At 44.1% G+C, this 22007-nt stretch overlaps 4 protein-coding genes across 7 annotated transcripts; 2 read left to right on the top strand and 2 right to left on the bottom strand.

Annotated features, from left to right (window-relative positions):
- The first annotated feature begins 92 nt into the window (after positions 1 to 92).
- LOC149972952 (uncharacterized) lies at positions 93 to 8556 on the top strand. Of its 2 annotated transcripts, XM_090213511.1 has the most exons (9): positions 93 to 488; positions 2100 to 2296; positions 3314 to 3412; positions 3528 to 3623; positions 3753 to 3863; positions 3998 to 4121; positions 4222 to 5323; positions 5733 to 5785; positions 5933 to 8556. In XM_090213511.1, exons 1-9 carry the CDS (start codon positions 455 to 457, stop codon positions 7159 to 7161), a joined length of 3045 nt encoding a protein of 1014 aa, XP_090069637.1. In that variant the 5' UTR covers positions 93 to 454; the 3' UTR covers positions 7162 to 8556. The 2 variants fall into 2 exon arrangements, with proteins under 2 accessions (XP_090069637.1, XP_090069638.1); XM_090213512.1 differs by lacking the exons at positions 93 to 488; positions 2100 to 2296; positions 3314 to 3412; positions 3528 to 3623 and having other exon boundaries at positions 3845 to 3863; positions 4068 to 4121.
- A 60-nt stretch (positions 8557 to 8616) lies between these two features.
- On the bottom strand, positions 8617 to 11634 carry LOC110490651 (DNA repair nuclease APEX1). The gene is made up of 5 exons (XM_036945186.2): positions 11508 to 11634; positions 10972 to 11109; positions 10669 to 10835; positions 10051 to 10243; positions 8617 to 9935 (listed from the first exon to the last, which is right to left on the bottom strand). The coding sequence occupies exons 2-5, from the start codon at positions 11033 to 11035 to the stop codon at positions 9421 to 9423; spliced, it is 939 nt and encodes a 312-aa protein (XP_036801081.1). The 5' UTR covers positions 11036 to 11109; positions 11508 to 11634; the 3' UTR covers positions 8617 to 9420.
- LOC110490645 (tRNA N6-adenosine threonylcarbamoyltransferase) lies at positions 11571 to 15790 on the top strand. 2 transcript variants are annotated; one of them, XM_090213514.1, is made up of 12 exons: positions 11571 to 11867; positions 12366 to 12485; positions 12591 to 12710; positions 12811 to 12986; positions 13138 to 13233; positions 13507 to 13556; positions 13643 to 13721; positions 13893 to 13958; positions 14138 to 14228; positions 14389 to 14464; positions 14653 to 14751; positions 14979 to 15790. In XM_090213514.1, the coding sequence occupies exons 2-12, from the start codon at positions 12371 to 12373 to the stop codon at positions 15055 to 15057; spliced, it is 1047 nt and encodes a 348-aa protein (XP_090069640.1). In that variant the 5' UTR covers positions 11571 to 11867; positions 12366 to 12370; the 3' UTR covers positions 15058 to 15790. The 2 variants fall into 2 exon arrangements, with proteins under 2 accessions (XP_090069640.1, XP_036801080.2); XM_036945185.2 differs by having other exon boundaries at positions 15032 to 15790.
- Positions 15791 to 16352: 562 nt separating this feature from the next.
- Positions 16353 to 20638, bottom strand: LOC149972953 (uncharacterized). Of its 2 annotated transcripts, none has more exons than XM_090213516.1 (4): positions 20163 to 20638; positions 18605 to 19405; positions 18444 to 18476; positions 16353 to 17078 (listed from the first exon to the last, which is right to left on the bottom strand). In XM_090213516.1, the coding sequence occupies exons 1-4, from the start codon at positions 20176 to 20178 to the stop codon at positions 17029 to 17031; spliced, it is 900 nt and encodes a 299-aa protein (XP_090069642.1). In that variant the 5' UTR covers positions 20179 to 20638; the 3' UTR covers positions 16353 to 17028. The 2 variants fall into 2 exon arrangements, with proteins under 2 accessions (XP_090069642.1, XP_090069641.1); XM_090213515.1 differs by lacking the exon at positions 20163 to 20638 and adding an exon at positions 19967 to 20079.
- Between the last annotated feature and the right edge of the window lie 1369 nt (positions 20639 to 22007).

A 22007-nucleotide genomic window follows, 5' to 3' on the forward strand; every position in this document is an offset into this window, starting at 1 on the left:
TTACAGTTCCCAGCACAATACATTTTGTTCCACTTTGTAGCCCTCTGTCTCTCTGACACACATACCAGTAATTAAAATGAAATCAATTGGGCGGGGGGTACAGGTTAGGCCCATGTCGTGAAAACTTTGGGTAGCTTTGTGCAGAAGATCTGTTGGATGCCGGTTAAATCATTCCTAGGTGAACTATCCGATGCATTTCCGATGACAGGTCCTTTGTGACGCGCAGTAATTCCAGGATCACTTCCGGATTGCTTGTCGTTCGTGGCTACAAGCATGTTATTAACTGGTTTACTATTAGTAAAACATTCGTAGGCAAAGCAAACGTAGTGTTCACAACATTATTTGCTACAATCTGTAGCGTTCAGGAAGGAACCGATGCATTAAATCCCGTCGTCTAACGGGATCCTCCATCTAACTTTTGTAACAACAGTCAGCATTTGGCCCACGCGACAAAATGGACTCGGAATTTTCGGCAGCGGACAATGCAGGTAGGCTGTATCTAATAAATGACCATGCAAATATGCCAGCCGCTGCATATACTATTTGCTACTTGAGTTATTTTGGGGTATGTTCGGCAAGACACCATGTTCACAGCCTGTTTGCAGTCAAAAATGAAATCCACAGGACACAAGCAGTACTCACGTATTTCTACAACAATTATGAACATTTGCTCCACTGAATATGCCCCAGTACCCATAATTAAGATGCATAAGCTACATTCAATTACACAAGACTGTTGTGAAACGTTATTTAACCATTTCAGATAATGCACTAGCTATGTTGCAGATTGATTTTAAAATTGTTTACAATGTTCTTTTGAAATACTCTTTCCAAGCCAATGAAGGTACAACACATGACAAAGTTTGTGGACACCTGCTCCTCGAAAATTGAAAAGTCATGGGCATTAATATGGGGTTGGTCGCCCTTTTGCTGCTATAACAACAGCCTCCACTAGACATCCTGTGAAGGCTTTCCACTAGATGTTGGAAAATTGCTGCGGGGACTGGCTTCCATTCGGCCACATGAGCATTAGTGAGGTTGGGCACTGATGTTGGGCGATTAGGCCTGGCTCACAGTCGGCGTTCCAATTCATCCCAGAGGTGTTCGTTGAGGTCAGGGCTCAGGGCAGGCTAGTCAAGTTCTTTACAGACCGATCTCGACAAACCATTTCTCTATGGATCTCGCTATGTGCACGGGGGCATTGTCATGCTGAAACAGGAAAGGTCCTTCCCCAAATTTTTGCCACAAAGTTGAAAGGACAGAATCGTCTAGAATGTCATTGTATGCTGTAGTGTTAAGATGTCCCTTCACTGGAACTAAGGGGTCTAGCATGGAAAAACAACCCCAGATCATTATTCCTCCTCCACCAAACTTTATAGTTGGCACTATGCATTCGTACAGGTAGTGTTCTCCTGGACTCCGCCAAACCCAGATTCGTCGTTGGACTACCAGATGGTGACGCGTGATTCATCATTCCAGAGAACGCTCCAGAGTCCAATGGCGGCAAGCGTTACACCACTCCAGCTGAAGCTTGGCATTGCACCTTAGGCTTGTGTGTGGCTGCTCGGCCATGGAAACCCATTTCACGAAGCTCCCGACAAACAGCTCTTGTGCTGACATTGCTTCCAGAGGCAGTTTGGAACTCTATTGAGTGTTGCAACCGAGGACCGACAAATTGTATGAGCTACGCGCTTCAGCACTCAACGGTCTCGTTCTGTGAGCTTGTGTGGCCTACCACTTTGCAGCTGAGCTGTTGTTGCTCCTAGAGTTTCCACTTCACATTAACAACACTTACAGTTGACTGGGGCAGCTCTAGCAGGGCAGAAATTTGACGAACTGACTTGTTGGAATGTTGCCATCCTATGACGGTGCCACGTTGAAAGTCACTGAGCTCTTCAGTAAGGCTATTCTACTGAAAATGTTTGTCTATGAAGATTGCATGGCTTTGTGCTAGATTTTATACATCAGTCAGCAACTGGTTTAGCTGAAATACCCAAATCCACTAATTTGAAGGGGTGTCCACATACTTTTGTATATACAGTGTATGCGTTTGACGTTCTGATTGCACCCTTATTATTCATTTTCCCATGCTGTTTTAGGTCTCCCTCTCCTCTCCCTCTGCCTCTTGGTTCCACCCATTCAGCTTATGTCCGCGTCCATATGGCAGGTGGTGCAACAGCGAGATGCCATGAATTATGCAATGCTGGCAGAGTTTGTCTCCCTGGTGACAGAGATGGTCCCTGAGTTGCTGATCTATAGGCACAGGGCCCAACTTATTTTGGGATTGCGAGCAAGGGTGAGTGTTACAACCCTAATGAGTGAGTGTAGAGGCATAGATAGAGCCCTTATGTATAACTTTGAGAATCCGAGAGTGGAAGATGTAGTTTCGTGTAGACACACTCGTTTCAAAACAGTCCTTTTAGAGTCCGAGAGTGGAAGATGTAGTTTCGTGTAGACACACTCATTTCAAAACAGTCCTTTTAGAGTCCGAGAGTGGAAGATGTAGTTTCGTGTAGGCACACTCATTTCAAAACAGTCCTTTTAGAGTCCGAGAGTGGAAGATGTAGTTTCGTGTAGGCACACTCATTTCAAAACAGTCCTTTTAGAATCCGAGAGTGGAAGATGTAGTTTCGTGTAGGCACACTCATTTCAAAACAGTCCTTTTAGAATCCGAGAGTGGAAGATGTAGTTTCGTGTAGGCACAATCATTTCAAAACAGTCCTTTTACAAGTCAGAATGTTGAATAAACTTCATTTAGACAAACTACCTGTTGTCTGCTGATTTCTATCCTTATGTCGGAGGTCATCGGTGAGAAAATATCCACAGGGAGGTGTTATTAGCCCGACTTTCAGTTCTCCGTATACGTTTTCAATACTGATGCATGGGACGTAAACACGTGCACAATATCTAAACAATGGCCAAGCGTGACCAAACGATGACAACTTTTCATTTGTAGTATATCACATGCGCTTCCAGCTGATTGCGAAGTGGACATGCTTCGGTCGACAACGTTTGGTTACGTTCGGCTATTGTTTGCATATTGTGCATCATGTGCAATGCGTCAGGAGATAGACAATACAAACCGTGGAAATATTATCTTTATTTTCTACTGCCAAAAGGACAACAGCACGGACAACCGGTAAATTGAGTGTAAATGTCATTTTATTCAACATTCTGGCTTGTAGAGACTACTGCATATTTTTTAGGGTGACTTTTTCAGACTGAAAAGCCATGGGGTGACCATGGTAACAGTCTGACCTACTATAACTATATAACTAATGAATAACGGTGCATGGGGTATGTGTTATTGCAGCACATTCTGGAGTTGTGTCGCAGTGAGCATCCTGTAGAACCTCAGGTCATCTTAACCCAGCTGTACATGATTCAACCACTTACCCACTTCAGTAATGATGTAAGTTGATCGTCAATGAATACCTTCTTCCTGGAGGAGTAGACTGGAGTGAAATGCACTGCTATAGATACACTGTATGTTGGACAAATGTGTCCTTGTTTGATGTATCCTACAGGTAAGTGACACAGAGGTGGAGTCGTCAGAGACTCATTTTCTGGAGCTGGTCCAGACCCTGCTTAAAGACCCTGATGAGAGAGAGCATTTTTTCACAGTGAGACTTCACAGAACACATGTCCTCTTGCATTGGATTTACAGGTCAATGAAGTAAAGTGTTTTGCATTGCATTTACCTGTATATTAAACAATGTGGAGGGGTTTTCTTCCTCATCTGTGTCCCTCAGGAGATATTCCCAGTGGAGTATGGACCACAATATGACATCGAGCTGCAGACTCTACTGTGGGAGTTCCTGTCCAGATTGGTTCAACTGTTACCGACCCCTGACCTCGCACAGGTGAGGGAAAGAATACCTTCTATTCACACCTACTGTTTAATAATCATTGTGCTGTACCAGATTAATTAAACTGTGCAAGGAACCATGTGAAGTGGAATATTCAGTAGATATCTATTATTTGATCTATCCCCCAGACAATGGCATGGCTCGGTACTGCCCCCTCAGTCTTGGATGATTGTGCCCATGTTATATCTCATCCAGCAGATCTGAAGAGTCTTCTCCAGCACCATAAACGTCTTGGACATTTGGAGCAACATGGTGGGTGACACGTAGCAAATGTATCCGTGCAGTTTTAAAACTGAACATGGCATTCATCCAAATGGATTGACTTTAATTGTAGCATCCTCTCTTTGAACAGTACCCCCCTGCGCCATGGGCGACTGCATCCTGTCCTCTCTCTCCATCCCGCCACACAGTAGAACCATGATCAGCACTGAGCAGACTACCTGTGACAACCAGTCAGATCCCTTGGAGGAGTTTGTGGATGACTTCGATGTGGAAATTGTAACTCTGACTGATTATGAAGAGGTTGAATTAGGTTTGAGTCAGGAGGAGGTGGAGGATGGGAACGATGACGAAGGACAGACCATGGAGGACAAGGAAGAAGAGCCTAAAGAAACGCCCGCTGAAGAAGTGGAGGAAGAGGAGAAAGTGATGGAGGACCATGAAGAGGGGGACTTGGAGAGCAACTCACATCTAGAAGAAGCTGAGAATGACCCAGCATCCTCCCATCACCAAACATCCTCTGGGCCCCACATCTGCTCTGTCTGTGAGAAGAGCTTCAAGTTTGCCTCTGCACTAATAGCTCATCAGGTCATCCATACAGGAGAGCGCCCGTATGTGTGCCATCTGTGTGGACGGTGTTTCTCCTTCAGGCAGTCTCTGGACAGGCACAAACAGACACATAAGGATGGGCGCGTTTACGACTGTTTAATCTGTGGGGAGACCTTTCAGTCCTTGTCAGCCCGCACAGAGCACAAGAAGAGCCATATGGAGCAAGGCGCTTACCAGTGCTCACAGTGCCACAGGAAGTTCAACTGGGCGTCGGCCATGGTGAGACACCTGAAGGCTCACACAGAGGGCACTGAGGTCAAAACGCAGGAACTTACAAAAAGCCTGAAGTCTGAGAAAGAGGATATAGGGATTAAAGAGATTGTAGGAGAGGTGGCTATCGAACCCCCTGAAACAGACCCGGTGTTGGAGGATGGAGGGAAATCCTGTCACAATCCACAGGAAGGAGCGGGTCAGTCCACTTCATCTGAGCCTGCAGTGTTGGTGCCTGGACTTCTGGACAAGGTTGTAACACTTGTCACGGTCCGTACCAGTGGTAGGAAAACAAAACCGACCTTGAAGGTGCAGATGGTGAACCTGCAGAAGCTCAAGGGAAAGGTTGCCACCCCAAAGAGGACGGATGGAAGCTTGAGGAACCCCCAGGGTTTCACACCATTGCATTTTAAGAGGTAAAGTAGATCGACGCAGACATTTTAAGGTTAAATAACAAGTTTGGTATTTTAAGTGAACTCAACTGTCATCTCATGGCTTTAATGGTCTAGGCGGGCAATTCCACGGTGACAGAGTGACACTGAGACTCCGATGTTTTTACTTTAAAATGTATGCCAAACAAAACATTTAGTTTATTAACAGACAGCACAAACTGTCATTCTGTTACCAAACTACTGTTTTTCAAGTAAATGTATCCTTGTACAATTCTCTGTGGAAATTGTTCAATGTTGTCCTTGTGCATAGTTGTATGGTTTGTTTAACTTCGCAATCATTGGTGTTTGTTTGACATACATTTTAAAGTGAAAAATCTGAGTCTGTGTCACTCTGTTACCTTGGAATTGCCCTCTACCTGTTTATCTTCAACAGTGAGGAACACTCCTATGGCTCACCAGTGGTCTCAACAAAGGAAGGAGATACAGGTGCTTGTATTACCTTATTAGTTTTGCATAAGTGTGTAATTGTTTGGTCTGTTGAGTGGTTACCTACATACATTGCTTAAACAATTGTTTGTATCCTGCCCTTATTGAATCCATCAGGTTTTCACTTATACTTTGTTGGTCCTTCAGGGTGGTGTCCATTCATCAACTCAGACGAGGCGTCCGTCCAGCAGCACATTGAGACGAACCACTCGGGGGAAGCGCAGGAAGACGCTCCGTCTGCTCCGCACCAAACAGGCCAAGCGGGACACTATGATTGCCCAGACTGTAACAGCAGCTACAAGTTTCAGTCCTTACTGAAATACCATCGGCGCGTCCACACCGGCGAGCGCCCATACGTGTGCCCTCAGTGCGGACGCCGCTTCTCCTTCAAGCAGTCACTGGAGAGGCACGGACAGACACACAAGGATGGGCGCAAGCATGACTGTCTGATCTGTGGGCAGAACTTCAAGTCCTTGTCAGCGTACACAGAGCACAAGAAGAACCACATGGAGAACGGTGTGTATCGGTGTTCGGAATGCGACCGGCGGTTCTCCTGGAAGTCTGCGCTGGTCAGACACCTCCGGACTCACACGGAGAACGCCACCGAGGCTGAGCTCTCTTACAAATGCCCAAGGTGTGACTTGGGATTCAGCAGTAGTACGTACCTTAACAGGCACCTGCTCACACACCAAGAGGAGAGGTTGCATGTCTGCAGCTGTGGCAAGAACTTTGCCTACAAGGCTGCTCTGACCGCACACCAGCGCACCCACCTGAAAGAGAGGCCACACCAGTGCAAGCAGTGTGGAAAGGGTTTCCTCTACAAGGGAGGGCTGGTAAGTCACATGAAGATCCACTCTGAAGAAATGCCTTTCATGTGCTCATTCTGTGGGAAGAGCTTCAAGAGAGAGAGGAACATGAAGAAACACGAACGCTGCCACACCAGGGAGAACGTGTTCAGCTGCTCGCAGTGCGACAAGACCTTTGTGTACAAGGCCACACTGACCAGGCACGAGCTAACCCACTCGGGGGAGAGACCGTTCCTGTGCTCCGATTGTGGCAAAGGGTTTTTCTCCCATGCGGAGCTTCTAAAGCATGAGCGCTTCCACACGGGCCACAAGCCGTTCCAGTGCTCCCACTGCGGGAAGCAGTTCACCCAGTCCTGCTACCTGACCATTCACCTGCGCTACCACACAGGGGTACGGCCTTACTCCTGCACCCATTGTGACAAGAGCTTTCTCAGCGCCAACCGTCTGAAGAGACACCTGAGAACCCACACAGGAGAGAAACCCTACCTGTGTTCAGAGTGTGGCAAAGGATTCAAACAGTCATATCACCTCAAGATGCACCAGCAGACTCATGCCACCAAGATTTACTGAGGCATGATTGTGTCTCTGTCCAGATTTCAGTCAAATGATTTGGTAGAATGCCATGGTGAGTTAGCTGTCGACTGCAGACAACCAGCAGTGTTAAAATATAAATACGGAATAATAATATAAATTCAAAATGCAACAAATTCAAAGATTTTACTGAGTTACAGTTCATATAAGGAAATCATTCAATTGAAATAAATTCATTAGGCCCTAATCTATGGATTTCACATGACTGGGCAGGGGTGCAGCCATGGGTGGGCCTGGGAGGGCTTAGGACCACCCACTGGGGAGCCAGAACCAGCCAGTCAGAATGAGTTTATCCTCTCAAAAGGGCTTTATTACAGACAGAAATACTCCTCCATTTCATCAGCTGTCTGGGTGGCTGGTCTCAAATGATCCCGCAGGTGAAGAAGCTGGATGTGGAGGTCCTGGGCTGGCGTGGTCTGCGGTTGTGAGACCGCCAACAACTCTGCCAACAGCTCTGGTGGGCATTCCTGCAGTCAGCATACCAATTGCACGTTCCCTCAAAACTTGACGCATCATCTGTGGCATTGTGTTGTGACAAAACTGCACATTTTAAAGTGGCCTTTTATGGTCCCCAGCACAAGGTGCACCTGTGATCTCCCATCAGATCCTTGGGCTCCCGAGTGGCACAGCGGTCTAAGGCATTGCATATCAGTGCTAGAGGCGTCACTACAGACCCTGATTCGATCCCAGGCTGTATCACAACCCGGCCGTGATCGGGAGTCCCATAAGGTGGAGGACAATTGGGCCAGCGTCTTCTGGGTTAAGGGAGTTTGGCTATCATTGTAAAATAAGAATTTGGTCCTAACTGACTTGCCTAGTTAAATAATGATCATGCTGTTTAATCAGCTTCTTGATATGTCACACCTGTCAGGTGGATGTACTATTTTGGCAAGGTAGAAATGCTCCCTAACACAGACAAACATTTTTGTGCATGAAAATTGAGAGAAATAAGCTTTTTGTGAGTATGAAACATACCTGGGATTTTTTATTTCAGCACATGATTACACATTTATATTTTTGTTCAGTATATTAGTGGTAATTCCTAATCTATAGATTCATGAAATGCATTTGAATTCTTTCTAGCTTTCCTCAGCTGAACTACTGTCATTGTTACTCATCAAGGCACATACAGCTCTTCTGTGAGCTGAATCACTCGTGACACAACTTTGGCCTGGATTTAATCTGTAGAGCCCTGGCTGCAATTAATCCCGGAAAAAATGTTGTTTTTGGTTGTTTATCACAATGTAGAAGTACTAAAAGATTTGTGCCTCGTGTCCGTCTGCTAAAATGCATTTTATATGTATAGTACATTGTATTTTCATAGAGTTGTAGCTCAAATGAGTAATGAAGAGACTTCAATGAACAATACAAAAATTGTTACTGTCTTTTGTAATGAAAACCTCAACTTAACCTAATAGAAAGGAAACTCAAGCATACTTAAAACTAAACTTTATTAGATGCATGGGTATATTTACCATCTATAAACTCAAGCTATGGTTTGGGATTTTTTTTAATACAAAACAGGCATGTCTTAGAAACTTTGCTCCGGACATTGGCAGTAAGGGGTGAGATACCACTGACATTGGTCTCATATCAGCTCTAGAGGTTGAACCATTTGACAATCTTAATACTGGCCATCAATCTGGGTCTGAATGTTTGCATGCTAATAAATCTGTACCATGATTTAATTTATCAATATTCACTCAATGGTAATGACTTCATTACCATTATATATAATATTAATTAACAAAATAGGACTCACATTCCCTTCAAAGGAGCAATGTTTCAATGACAGACTAGCAGTTATTGAGCACCAACATCAGTTTCACATGTTTAAAGAACACTGCCTCAGAGGACTTGCAGGGATTATGCCGTATGTTACCAGATGTCACTTAGGAGTGCATTGTGTGGGTGGGAAAGTAAAGCAGTGTTGAATAGTCACTTCAAATGGGTGACAGGACAATTGTGACTACGGTAGTTTATACAATTTAAGATTTGAGGGTTACGTAAACTCTTGAGAATCCCAGTTTCAGTAGAAACGTGTTTCCAGGTTCTGATGTTTCACTCATGTTGAGTGTGCACACCGGCATACAGATTAGTTTCAGTAGTTGGGAATGCCATGACTTCATCTGAGGTCCGCCACCTAGGTCACATTTAACATGAGAAAACAATGCATGGCCACACTGCCAAAACTATTGAACTGGGAAACAATTGATCCAGCACTTTGGCCAGACTGATCTACACAACCATGTGCAGAGTGATGGGGCAGTGGTCACTGCCCATAGCTTGGTTGCGGATCTTGCTATCACAAAGGCCTGGCAGTAGAGCAGAGGACAGCACAAAGTAGTCCAGACGCCAGCCTACGTTCTTAGAGCGAGAGTTCATCATGTAGGTCCAGAAGGTGTACGCATTGGCCTGCTCGGGGTACAGCTCGCGGAAGCTGTCGGTGAAGCCTGCAGCCAGCAGCTGATTGAAGCCCTCGCGCTCCTCTGCTGTGAAGCCTGCGTTTTTTTTATTGCCTTTGGAGTTCTTCAGGTCGATCTCCTCGTGGGCCACGTTCAGATCGCCACACAGCACCAGGGGCTTGCGCTTGTCCAGGTCGCTCAGGTAGGCCTTGAACTCCACGTCCCAGGTCTTGCGATAGTCCAGGCGCACCAGGCCTCGGCCAGAGTTGGGCACGTAGGCGGTGACCAGGAAGAAGGTGGGGAACTCAGCAGTGATAACACGGCCCTCCTTATCATGCTCCTCTTTACCTGCAGACAGATTAGGGATAGGCAGGTTAACTAGGACACCTGGAGAGAACAGTCAATGGGTAAAGATAAGACACTCACAGCCAACTAGAGTAACCAGGATCAGCCATTCACTCACCTATGCCATAGGTAACTTTGAGGGGCTCAGTCTTGCACAGCATAGCTACCCCGCTATAGCCCTCCTTCTCATCAGAGCCAGCCCAGTACTTGTGGGGGAACTCAGGCATGGAGGTGATTTCATCAGGAAGGGACTTCTCAGCGCACTTCGTCTCCTGCAGGCACAGCACATCTGGGGCCTCGTCACGCACCCACTGGGCAAGAGGGGGAAAATAACCAGTCAGCTCCTTCACATTGCACTGCCATTTATCAGTGTTTAAAAGGTGCAGCCACTGTGCAGATTAATGAACCAGACAATAGTATTTAACAGAAGTTCATACGCACTCAACGTTTAAATCTCATGCATTGCATAACTAGTGTGTGGACTTATTTCACGTGTAGTTAACAATTCTATGCACTATAGCTCAACTAACCGGTGCCTCTGCACATTGACTCTGTACCAGTACCCCTGTATATAGTCTCGCTATTGTTGTTTACTGCTGCTCTTTAACTACTTGTTATTTTTATTTATTAACCCTAGCCTTTATACTTTTAAAACAGCATTGTTGGTAAGGGGCTTGTTTTATAGCTCAATGCCAAGTCGTATTGCAGCTTTGGACTCTGTGGTTCCCAAACTCACATCAAGGCCCTTCTTCTTGACCCAAGCTCTGAGCCCATCCACATTCCAGGAGGTGATCTTCATATTAGCAGCACGACCATCTTTGCTGTTCATCTTATCAGGAGGGTCACTGTACAGAATGGGAGCCTCTGGTTCCTTGACCTTCTTTCCTTTCTTGGCAGCGGGAGCTGTAAGGTGACAGAGAAAACAGGAGGGGTAATGAGACTGGTGTAACAGTATTTTTGTTTGTATTCTGTTCTGCTTCAGACATAATGCAAGTTAAGTGTAAGATACGCAAAAAACAGGACACATCAATTGTCTCACCTGTGCCGTTGTCATGGTCACCATCTCCAGCCTCCTGCTCATTTTTCTTCGCTCTTTTCGACATACTTTCACTCGTTCTTATCCCACACACGCCCCGAAGACACACAACACGCACACACGAGTACACACGCGTCGCCGCTGGGAAAAGAAAAACAGATGATCTAGTCATTAGCTTAATTTATAGCAGCCACTTTAGCAAATACAATAGCGACGCTTAGCTCATCAGCTACTGCCACAATAGCTACTAGTTTGTACGCCAGATATGTGATAAAGATGTTTACAGTATCACATATCCATTTAACAATTCTGTAACTACTGCAAAAACAGGCAAATATTTGATAATAAGCTAGTTAGCTAGGACATATACATAACTTTATGTGCGGCCTATGGCTCAATCCATGTCGAATGAAGATCGAGTCTGAATAAATGGGCAATGTGCACGAGCAATCTGGCAGAAAATGAATGCAACTAATACTGCTACTACTACTTCTTTGCAAATTAAGAATTGAACTAGAGAGAACCCAAAGTATTCTTACTTTGCGTTTTCACAACAAAGGATTCAAACGTGTCACAGTCACACAGTCACTCCTCCAAAACAAAGCAGTGGGGTTTGAGGAACATGGTCACACACACACGCATGTGGTGTAGGCTGCCCTATATTATGCCTGATGTGATTTTCCCCTGAATCCGTGAACGCACCAGGTATCCGCTTTTTATGCATGTTATGTATTTGTTTACGTCAAACATTAAATGTCTACAATTAGCTTCCAATTGTTTTGGTTAATACAATACATTGAAAGATACAATTCTGTAAGGAAATCATCAAACGACCTCTTGTTATGGGTCCTCACTGCCTAGAGTACTGTCTGAAACCCGAAATACTCAGCAACCGGAAGGTTCGTATTCAACCTTTTGCTTTCTCATCTGAAATTATAATGTTTTTCATTTAAAACACGTGAAATTGGCTCTTAATGTGCCTTCGTTTTTGGCATTTGAACTGAATAATTGATTGTAGATCTAGATCGCCACCTGGTGTGCAACCCGAGTGTTTAGCTAACTAATCATGCTTCTAATAGTTTTAACCAAACATGACACTGTTTTTGGTATCTATATTCTAGTGCTTATGTTCTACTTTTCCTATTGCTTTTGAAGAATAAATAAAATAACACTTGTACTTTTTAGTCGTTGACATTGCACTGTTTATTCTTGTATGAACTGATGTATGCAACTGTTTCTGGTATTTGTAGCAATGTCCTCGCACTCTGAACATATTTTTTTCAGATGCACACAAGACCAATAAAACTATGACATTCTTTCAATGTGCTCAAGTTTTTATTTTATAAAAAAAAAAAATGTTATTCATTATAATTCTCCATCTCCCTCAAACTCTCTAGCTGTCATGACTGTAGTGATTGGATTTGAGGGTAGTGCCAACAAGATTGGTGTGGGCATTGTGAGGGATGGGGAAGTACTCTCAAACCCCAGACGCACCTACATTACACCCCCTGGTCAAGGCAAGTTGGTTGAATTCAAAGTAGACTCAAATGACAACTGAAGGCTTGCGTTTGTCCTAATGCTCATGTGTGTAGTTGCAGTAACAGACTAACTCTCCATCACAGGGTTCCTGCCTAGTGAGACAGCCAGACATCACCGCAGTGTCATCCTAACAGTTCTGAAGGAGGCGCTGGAGGAGGCAGGGCTGAAGCCTGCTGACGTTGATTGCGTGGCATACACAAAGGGTCAGGAACTCCTATGTCACTGATTCCTATAAAGCTGAAATGGCCTTTCCTGACCTGTAGTACCATTCAGTTTTCACCAACATTATATTATTTACCCCAGGACCAGGGATGGGTGCCCCCTTGGTGACAGTGGCTCTGGTGGCGCGCACAGTGGCCCAGCTGTGGGGGAAGCCTCTCCTGGGTGTCAACCACTGTATTGGCCACATTGAGATGGGCCGCCTCATCACTCAAGCCAATAACCCCACTGTGCTCTATGTCAGTGGGGGTAACACACAGGTCAGTCACCCATACATATATACTAAGACAGACTTGGGATGTCCCGCACAACTTGAGAGTTCTTAGGGTTTCCCCTTAGTTAGCACTCATACCTGTCTCAACTGAGGTTTCTGGGTTTAGTTGTGCTCTAATGCAATGTTTCCTCATGAAGGTGATTGCATACTCTGAGCGGCGCTACAGGATATTTGGTGAGACCATCGACATTGCAGTGGGCAACTGCCTGGACAGGTTTGCCAGGGTGATAAAGGTGAGTTCTGCATGGCTCTTCAGGGGACTAAACTGAAACAAACCTGACTAAGTAATGCTCCTATAAAGGCTACATGCTGAAACATGTACACTTCCATCGTCTTACAAGAGTTGCTGAATATCATTTTCAATTTGCTCCTCTTTTCATGCATCTTGTTTTTAAAGCGAGATAGCAACATCCTTTTTTCTCCTCTTTAAGATTTATTGTGGACTCTGACTATACCTTGTATAAATTGTTTTACCATTCTCATGAATCAAAATGGTTTGTACTCAGATTTCCAATGATCCCAGCCCTGGGTACAACATTGAGCAGATGGCCAAGAAGTGAGTACATGTGTTTTCTTTGGAATTGCAGTAGATGTTTTCATATGTATATATTTACACTATTGATTTCGTGTTTGTTTTGTCAGAGGTACACAGTATGTGGAGCTTCCATACACGGTGAAGGGGATGGACGTGTCATTCTCTGGGATTCTATCCTATATCGAGGTAAGATGCAGAGCCTTTAAGTGGGAATTAAGTTCTGCATTGAGTTGCATTGCATTGGGTTGCATAGCATTGTCGGGGAGAGACAGGGTTTTTGTGATTTGTTAGATGGACTGTGGTTATAATAAGGGGGGGGCATGTTTGATGTGCTCATATTTGTCCCTTTTCTTTCAGGAAGCAGCTGGGAAGATGTTGAAATGTAATCAGTGTACAGCAGAAGACCTGTGCTTCTCCCTACAGGTCAGAACAAAAGCAATAAACTGCCCCAGTGCATTGTTGTCAGCCTGTTTCCTGCATCGGCACGGCAACACCCTTCCCTTTCAGAATGATGGCAGCTACATGGTGGCATCACTCACAGTCTGAGAGGTGTCACAGCACACCACTGTGTAATGATCCTTCACTACTTGTGTGTCCTGTAGGAGACCCTGTTTTCCATGCTGGTGGAGATCACAGAGAGGGCCATGGCTCACTGCAGCTCCCAGGAAGTGCTCATCGTTGGAGGCGTTGGCTGTAAGTCAATTGTACTTCATTGTGGGGGTTGTGGGCTTTCCAATGTAATTCATTAAAACAGATAAGATGTAATATCATGTAAATCTGTCTGATCTCATTATGGACAGGCACAACTCAAACACAACCCTTCAGGAATGCTGATGACGGTTTTGCTCTGTAGGTAATCTGCGTCTGCAGGAGATGATGGGAGTCATGTGCAAGGAGAGGGGTGCAAAGCTCTTTGCTACAGATGAGAGGTAAGGTTCTACATACTATGTTTTCATACAAGGGATCTGACAAGTGTATCTAAGACATTCCATGCTTACCTTTATTATTTATGAACTAATACAAGTAAACAGGTTTATGTTGATGCTAATTTCACAATGTACTTTAACTTTGTGCATCCTGTTATTAAAATGTGATATTCTGTTTCGTTGTGTCACAGCTTTTGTATTGATAATGGAGCAATGATTGCACAGGCTGGCTGGGAGATGTTCCGATCCGGTCAGACAACTGAGCTGTCAGACTCATGGATCACTCAAAGGTAATTCCACTATACCTGCAACTCAAACGATTCCCTTTCATTATATTCTATTGTACAGTACAGTGATTCCCTTTGATCATATTCTATTGTACAGTACAATGATTCCCTTTCATTCTATTGTACAGTGATTACTTTTACAAACAAATTTTAGCTAAAATGTTACAGGAAGTTCTTGTCTATTTTACGAAAGTGTATTGAGATGTTAACTGGATATTTTTTGACAACAGGTCTACCATATTGTGCTGTCATCCAGTGACAAGAGAAACATTGTTGTTGGCAGGTACAGAACAGATGAAGTGGAGGTGACCTGGAGAGATTGACAGCTCACTACCCAACAGGCTGCAACTTGCACCCACCCACCTTCCCTTTACCTGGATTGTATGTGTTGTGTCATGATGGAGGGAAAGAATGTAGAAATATTCTATGCCTCACTTCTATTGTTCTGAACTCCTCAACACAACAGTTGTTAGCCACACTCATTAGTATTTTAGGCCTAGATTAAATCCGGACTGCAGAAAATCTGCGCCATTGAAATGTAAAGGCAATGTTCCCGTATTTGGAGAAAACACCTTTATCTTTTGATATTTTTGTCTTTCTCTAGCGCTGGATTCAATCTGTATCGCAGGAGATCCGCATTAAAATAAGTCATGTCTGATTGAGCCAACATATGCAGCGTTTACCGTGAATGAAGTCTCCGCGAACGCGGGAACTATGCCTTTAAATTTCAATATAATGCAGATCTTCCGCGATACGGATTTAATCCAGCCCCTAGTCCACAATATAGCCACGTTTATACCTGGTGTTAACGTGTCCTGATCGTGTCAACATTCTGATTGCGCCCATATTTTTTGACAAGTGTACAAGTATATATTTTTTGACAAGTACCTACGGAGATAGTCAGTGATGCGTTGTAATGTAGCTAGATTTCTTACAACTGTAAACATCTGAATTATCAAACCATTTAAATCATTCCTTCTAAAATCATTGACAGGTGGCAATATTGGCTTAACATTAAATACAAATTTGCTTTACACTGAAAGCTGAAATGTACCTTTTTCGAGGATGGGGATCAGCAAGATTAGAATCTGTGATCTTATGGTCCCTGGCCCAGTGCATTGCACCAGCAGAGGTGAGGGCACTATGCCTTTCCCCCACATATTTAAAGCTGTTCAGGCAGAAAGGTAGGTCAATTTGGAACTCAAGACCCAAAATATTTCCCCTCCCCCTCCTGTAACTCCACCCACTGAGCATTTATCCAATCAAGTCATCCAAGGATCACAATCAATTATTTTGGGGCTTTATTCAGTCCGTATCGCAGTAGTTCAGCGCCATAGAAATTGAAAGGCAACGTTCTTGCATTAGCAGCACTGCATTCACAGTAAAACACTGCATGTCGGCTAAACTGGAAACGACCTTTACATTTCAATCGTGCTGAACTTCAGCGACAAGGATAGTCAAGCCCTCAGTTTACTTTAAAAAAAGGTAAATACATTTTAAACTTGTCCGTATTAACAAAGCAAATAATGCTGTTGGTTATGTATCATATGTAAAAATGATAAAACAATGAAGTATGAGCATCACCAGTAAGACCATGGGGCAGGTCAAGTTCATTCAATTTTATTATGCAATTCTGTTCACTTATCCTCCAGTGTATTTTTTATATATTTCAAATCATAAAACTGAGCTAGTGTAATCATGAGTAATCATATGGATTCATGAGTAACATTCACCCAATCAGGGTACAAAATAAAACAGCATTAGGATCAGACAGGGGAAGGGTGCGTTCTTATTGTGCTGTCTGCACCCCTGTAAACTGGAGACATGATTACACATCTGTCCCGTGTAAAATACGGTCAAATTAAGCAGGTATAACACATTTTCAAATTTGTGAAAATAAACAAACACCTGGTAGGGTAGGCGTACCAAGGATTGGTCACAACAGATTAGAAAGTGCTTGACGGATCCCTTACAACAGAGGACAAAACAGAAAATGTCTGATAAAACTGCAGTTCCTCACAATAAAATGACAGCTCTTAAGATTGTTAAAAAAAGACCAGCTCAACACGACATTAAAACGAATCATTTTGAGCCGATAGGAACTCCAGGTCCAATTCATTAAGGCAGGCCTTTGAAGGCGTTAGAAAAGTCCCTAGTTGTGGATCTCATCAAGGAGTTAGTCCAAAGTGTCTCAGTGTGGCTTTGTGTAAAGACATCGACCTGAGTGCGTGTGGGGGTGTGTGTGGGGGTGTGTGTTGTGGCAGACAGGTCTATGCGTCACTAGGCTGGCTGGTCCAGGGAGTTCTTATACCAAACTACCTTATTGGGATCTGAAACAGAAAATAAGACAGCATTTAGTGACAGGCAGCATTGTCAAACCTCTCATACAATCTAGCCCTTGGGGGCTGCAGCAAGGACTTCTGAAAAGGGAAACACACTAGATTTAAAAAAAAAAATAAAAAAAAATCTCAAGTTGTATCCTTCTTTAAAACCATTAGGGTGCATGATACAAATGTTTTTGCAGACAAGATACAGCAAGTTTAAATGATGTCACTAGTAGGATCTCCCCCAGAACCAATACAATTGGCCTACTGGTCATGCTGAATAACCACAAACAATTTTCACTAGCCTAGTGAAAATTGTGTTCAGTAGCGCTTTCAACACCATCCACTTATTGAGAAGCTGGTAAACTGTAGTCAGGTGAGATTTAACCCTGCCATCTCTTCATCTAGAAAGGTTAACAAGGGAGCCCTGTAAGGTTGCGTACAATTGCCAAGCCTCTGGCCCAGCCTTCTTTAAATATGCGGACGACACTCCGCTGGTGGGATTCCTTAAAATCATATCAAGCCTCACCTGAAGGTCTCGACAGAGAAACATCAAAATTCATCCAGTGATGCCAAGACAACTTCCTTAAAAAATAAACATTAAGAAAAATGGAGATGGCAATTGATTTAAAAAATATGACCCCCCCCCCCCCCCCCCGAAGAGCAACTGGGAATCAGTTGGAATTGAGACAATGTGAAATTCAATGACTGTGCCCTCGCAAAGACAGAGATTGTTCTTCACTGCACTTATTCTTCTACGCGTTTAAACCAAAGATTTTTATAACTAAACCAAGAGACCACAGCCCGTTGTTTCAAATTGGAACAAATGAGTCAATAGTCCAAGTGGATCCTTCACATTTATATATCAGTCTCATCGTTCCATCTGTATTTAAACCGTCTTGTATTATTGGGTGTTTTTACATTTTATGGTGGGATAATAAAATATATCAACGTTTAACAAATCGAACCATTAAAGAGACCATTTCATTTAAGTAACGTTTGTCCGTTTTTTCCCCAACCTCGAAAGTAATGTCAAGATGAAACCATGTCCCACGACAGTGGTTGTGTGTATCCAGCTATACGCCACAACTCCAAATGAATGGAAAAGATGAGCACCGTTTCATTTCCTGGTTTTATTGGGTGACCGCATTTTCTATTAATTTGGGGTGGAGGCATATAGCTAAACTGAATTTACACCACTGATGTTGTAGGATGTGATTTTCTCTTGACATTAGACTACTTTAGAGGTCTGAAAACATCTTAAAATCCTTTAAAATTATGAGCCCTGCTTCAGAGATTCTAATGCCCAGCGTGGAGAATGGAGAATCCGGTCCAAATTCTAATAATGGACCTTCCTGATGAACATCTCACCTTCTTTCTGTTTGTTGCAGGTGACATTCCATTCTAAAAATGAACAAGGTATAGTTAGGATTCATAATATGATCCATACAACTTCATGACAGATGCCACAGAAAAATAACATTTATAATACATTAATGTATTATTGAGGTCTTAACCACATCAGCCCTTACCTATTGTGTGATAGTGCAGAGCCTCCTTTAGATGGTGACAGGTGAGAAGCAGCTTCCCATTGATCTTTGCTTCCTCTTCTCTGTACTGGTCAATGGAGATTGAGGTAGTGACAGGAACTGGGATTTCACCACTGGCCTGGACTGTGTGATGCCTCTCTTGTGTTGGGTTTGCGGTTTCACCTCCAAATGTGAGCTGAGGTGCTGCTATGGGGGCAGGAGAGGGAACTGAACCCTCTGTGGCTTGGAGGACCTCACTGATGAAACTAAGTCCCCACTGGTTCTGCAGCAGGACACCGATGGCTGGGCGGCCCTCCTCCTCCAGCACTCCACCCACTGACCCTGACTTCACTTTCGAGGCATAGCTGATGGTTGGCTGCAGCTTGGCAGGGCTGTCCTGCACTGGAAAAGCAGGTGGGTGCTTGAGTAGAGACAGGCTGTCCTCCACCCACCTCTCCTTCTGGCTCTGCTTCGGGGGCCTATCTGCTACACGCCCTGCCCCCCTGGGCCCCTCTCTGCGAGGGCCACGGCCTTTGTGCTGGCCTCTACGATCTCTGTCTCTACGGTAAGTGAAGGCATGTACATGGGCGGGTCCGTTCAGGTTGCCCTCGAGGGCCTGGGGTGAAGCTTGGCAGGGCTGCTGGTCAACCCCAGTTGGGCAGCCTCCACCTCCTCCACCACAGTTGCCAGACCCAGGTGATAGGCGGCGGTTGCCAATGTGAGCCTCTGGGTTGGTGGAGGACACAAGGCCAGCAGGATCACACAGGGTGTCAGACTCGCACACTGTGTTGGCCTCCCATGTACCTAAAGTTAGATATAAGGCAAAGGAAGATCGTTAGAATCCCCTAATAATTTAAGAAATATATTTTTTTAAATGGAACAGTTTAAACTACACATTTATGTTCTGGTTTATTGGTGAAATTATGAACTAGCTAACTATCAGAGTACCCATCTTAACTTGTTAGGTTTTGTTGGGGCTTTAGGTTAAATGGCTAGCTAACGTTAGCTAGCCACATAGCTACGCAGAGCTAGAATGCACGCCACGTTTGGCCTAGCTAGCTACCGATTAAGCTGAATCCAGAAAAAAAAATCCAGTGGCAAATTTTATAATGACACTTAAATGACTTTACAACCATGTTATGCAAGTTGTATGTCATATGAGCAAAAAGCTACGTAACTAACGTTATAACCTTATCGAACTGCCTTGCCAACCAACCACTTGCTAACTAGCTAGCTAGTCTGCTAAGAAACAGAAAAGCAACGTGTATGGAACGTTAACAGTAGCCAACGTCAGCTAACCTGAAACGTAATTTATTTAAAATAGTAACTTATAACTAAGCAGGAGGTACTATAATACGGCCATACCGTTAGTCTTCAAGTATGCATTAGAACAATAAACCATTTCCTGGCTAGCTAGCTAGCATTACGTTAGATAAGTTTCATAACACCCCGGCTCCAACACACCGTACCGGGAGTGTTCATTTCAGAACGTTTTACTAACGTTGGCAAACTAGAAAGTCACAAAGTAATGTGCTAATAGCTACCGGTACCCAAAACTCACCTGTTTTGATATGCATATCTTTTTGATGAAATGTATTTCTTCCGGAATTAAACCGTTACTGAAAGTTTGTTTACAGCGGTTGTCTTGATTGTGGCCACACGGAAACTGTCGGAGGTGGAAATGACCGTCACCGTTCAACTTTGCCGGATATTGAAGCGCGAATAGAGGGATATTAATCAAATAGTTTTCCCGCCCACAAACCCTTTGCAGAAAGGGAAAAATAACATACTTTGTCTTAGTAATTAATAATATTAATAGATTTCATTCTGTCTGAATCATGTGCCTGGATTTACCAATAACTTCTATAATCGAATTTCTGATATCTGAAATAATATTTATTTAACACACATCAATGTATTTCTTTCCTTTAGCTCTTTTCCCTTTTCAGAGGCCTCTCACCTCTCTGCCTATCCATCCTACTCTCAACATGTTTCTCAGGCACCTCTTTCTCCCTGCTCCTCCAGTCACAGCTGCTCTCTGATGGATGAGAGCCATTCCAGTTGCTGTGCTTTTGCCTAGAAAAAAGCAGCAACTGGTTTCCTCTCTGTCTAGCTCTTCTACTCCTACCAACTCCACCCCTCTCTGTCTCTCCATTCCATTGCTCCCTGCCATTTCCTCCCTGGTCTCGCCATGTCTGGCCCACTCTGTCCTTCTCCTCTCTGTCTTTCGCCTTGTGGACTCTTTTCTCCTTTCTCCAGAAGCGTGCAACATCACCCAACACACCCAGACTTCTGTGTTTCTGTGCCTGGCACCCAGGGAAGTTGACTTGTCTTCCACCCTCAAGCATTTCACCCTTTGAATTGATCTCCTCTTGAAGTCCTTCAGTTCTCTTGTATGGAAGGCTATGTTGTTGCTTTCCTTTGCCCTTCAATGGAGTCTGGGAGTCTGTCATAGGCCTAGCATTGCCTTGTATCTCCAGAACCATGATGGACATTTCATCACCGGAGGTACAGATTTTTGTAACCTCTACCTCCACTTCCTTTCTTTTACCAATCTCTCTCATTTTCACATACCCATCACTGTTTCGTATCTCCTCACTGTCTCTGGCCTTCTGATGCTCTAACTTTCTTCCTGTAGGACCTTCCTCTCCATCTATGACCTCTGAAAGTATAACAAAAAAAATCAGTTCACTCATAATTCACAAACAGGACAAACATTTATATCAACATCAGTTATGTTGGCCGGTGACTTTAATGCAGAGAAACTTAAATCAATTTTACCGAATTTCTATCAGCATGTTAAATGTGCAACCAGAGTGAAAACAATTCTAGATCACCTTTACACCACACACAGAGACGTGTACAAAGCTCTCCCTCGCCCGCCATTTGGCAAATCTGACCAGAACTCTATCCTCCTGATTCCTGCTTACAAGCAAAAATTAAAGCAGGAAGCACCAGTGACTCTGTCTATAAAACAGTGGTCAGATGAAGCAGATGCTAAACTACAGGACTGTTTTGCTGGCAGAGACTGGAATATGTTCCGTGATTCTTCCAATGGCATTGAGGAGTACACCACATCAGTTACTGGCTTTATCAAGAAGTGCATCGAGGACGTCGTCCCCACAGTACATACCCCAACCAGAAACCATGGATTACAGGCAACATTCGCACCGAGCTAAAGGGCAGAGCTGCCGCTTTCAAGGAGCGGGACTCTAACCCAGAAGCTTATAAGAAATCCCGCTATGACCTCCGATGAACCATCAAACAGCCTAAGCGTCAATACAGGACTAAGATCTAATCATACTACACCGGCTCCGACGCTTGTTGGTTGTGGCAGGGCTTGCAAACAATTACAGACGACAAAGGGAAGCACAACCGAGAGCTGCCCAGTGACACGAGCCTACCA

Source organism: Oncorhynchus mykiss, chromosome 21, assembly GCF_057628025.1.
Source record: "Oncorhynchus mykiss isolate SJ-2025 chromosome 21, ASM5762802v1, whole genome shotgun sequence".
Lineage (NCBI taxonomy): Eukaryota > Metazoa > Chordata > Actinopteri > Salmoniformes > Salmonidae > Oncorhynchus > Oncorhynchus mykiss.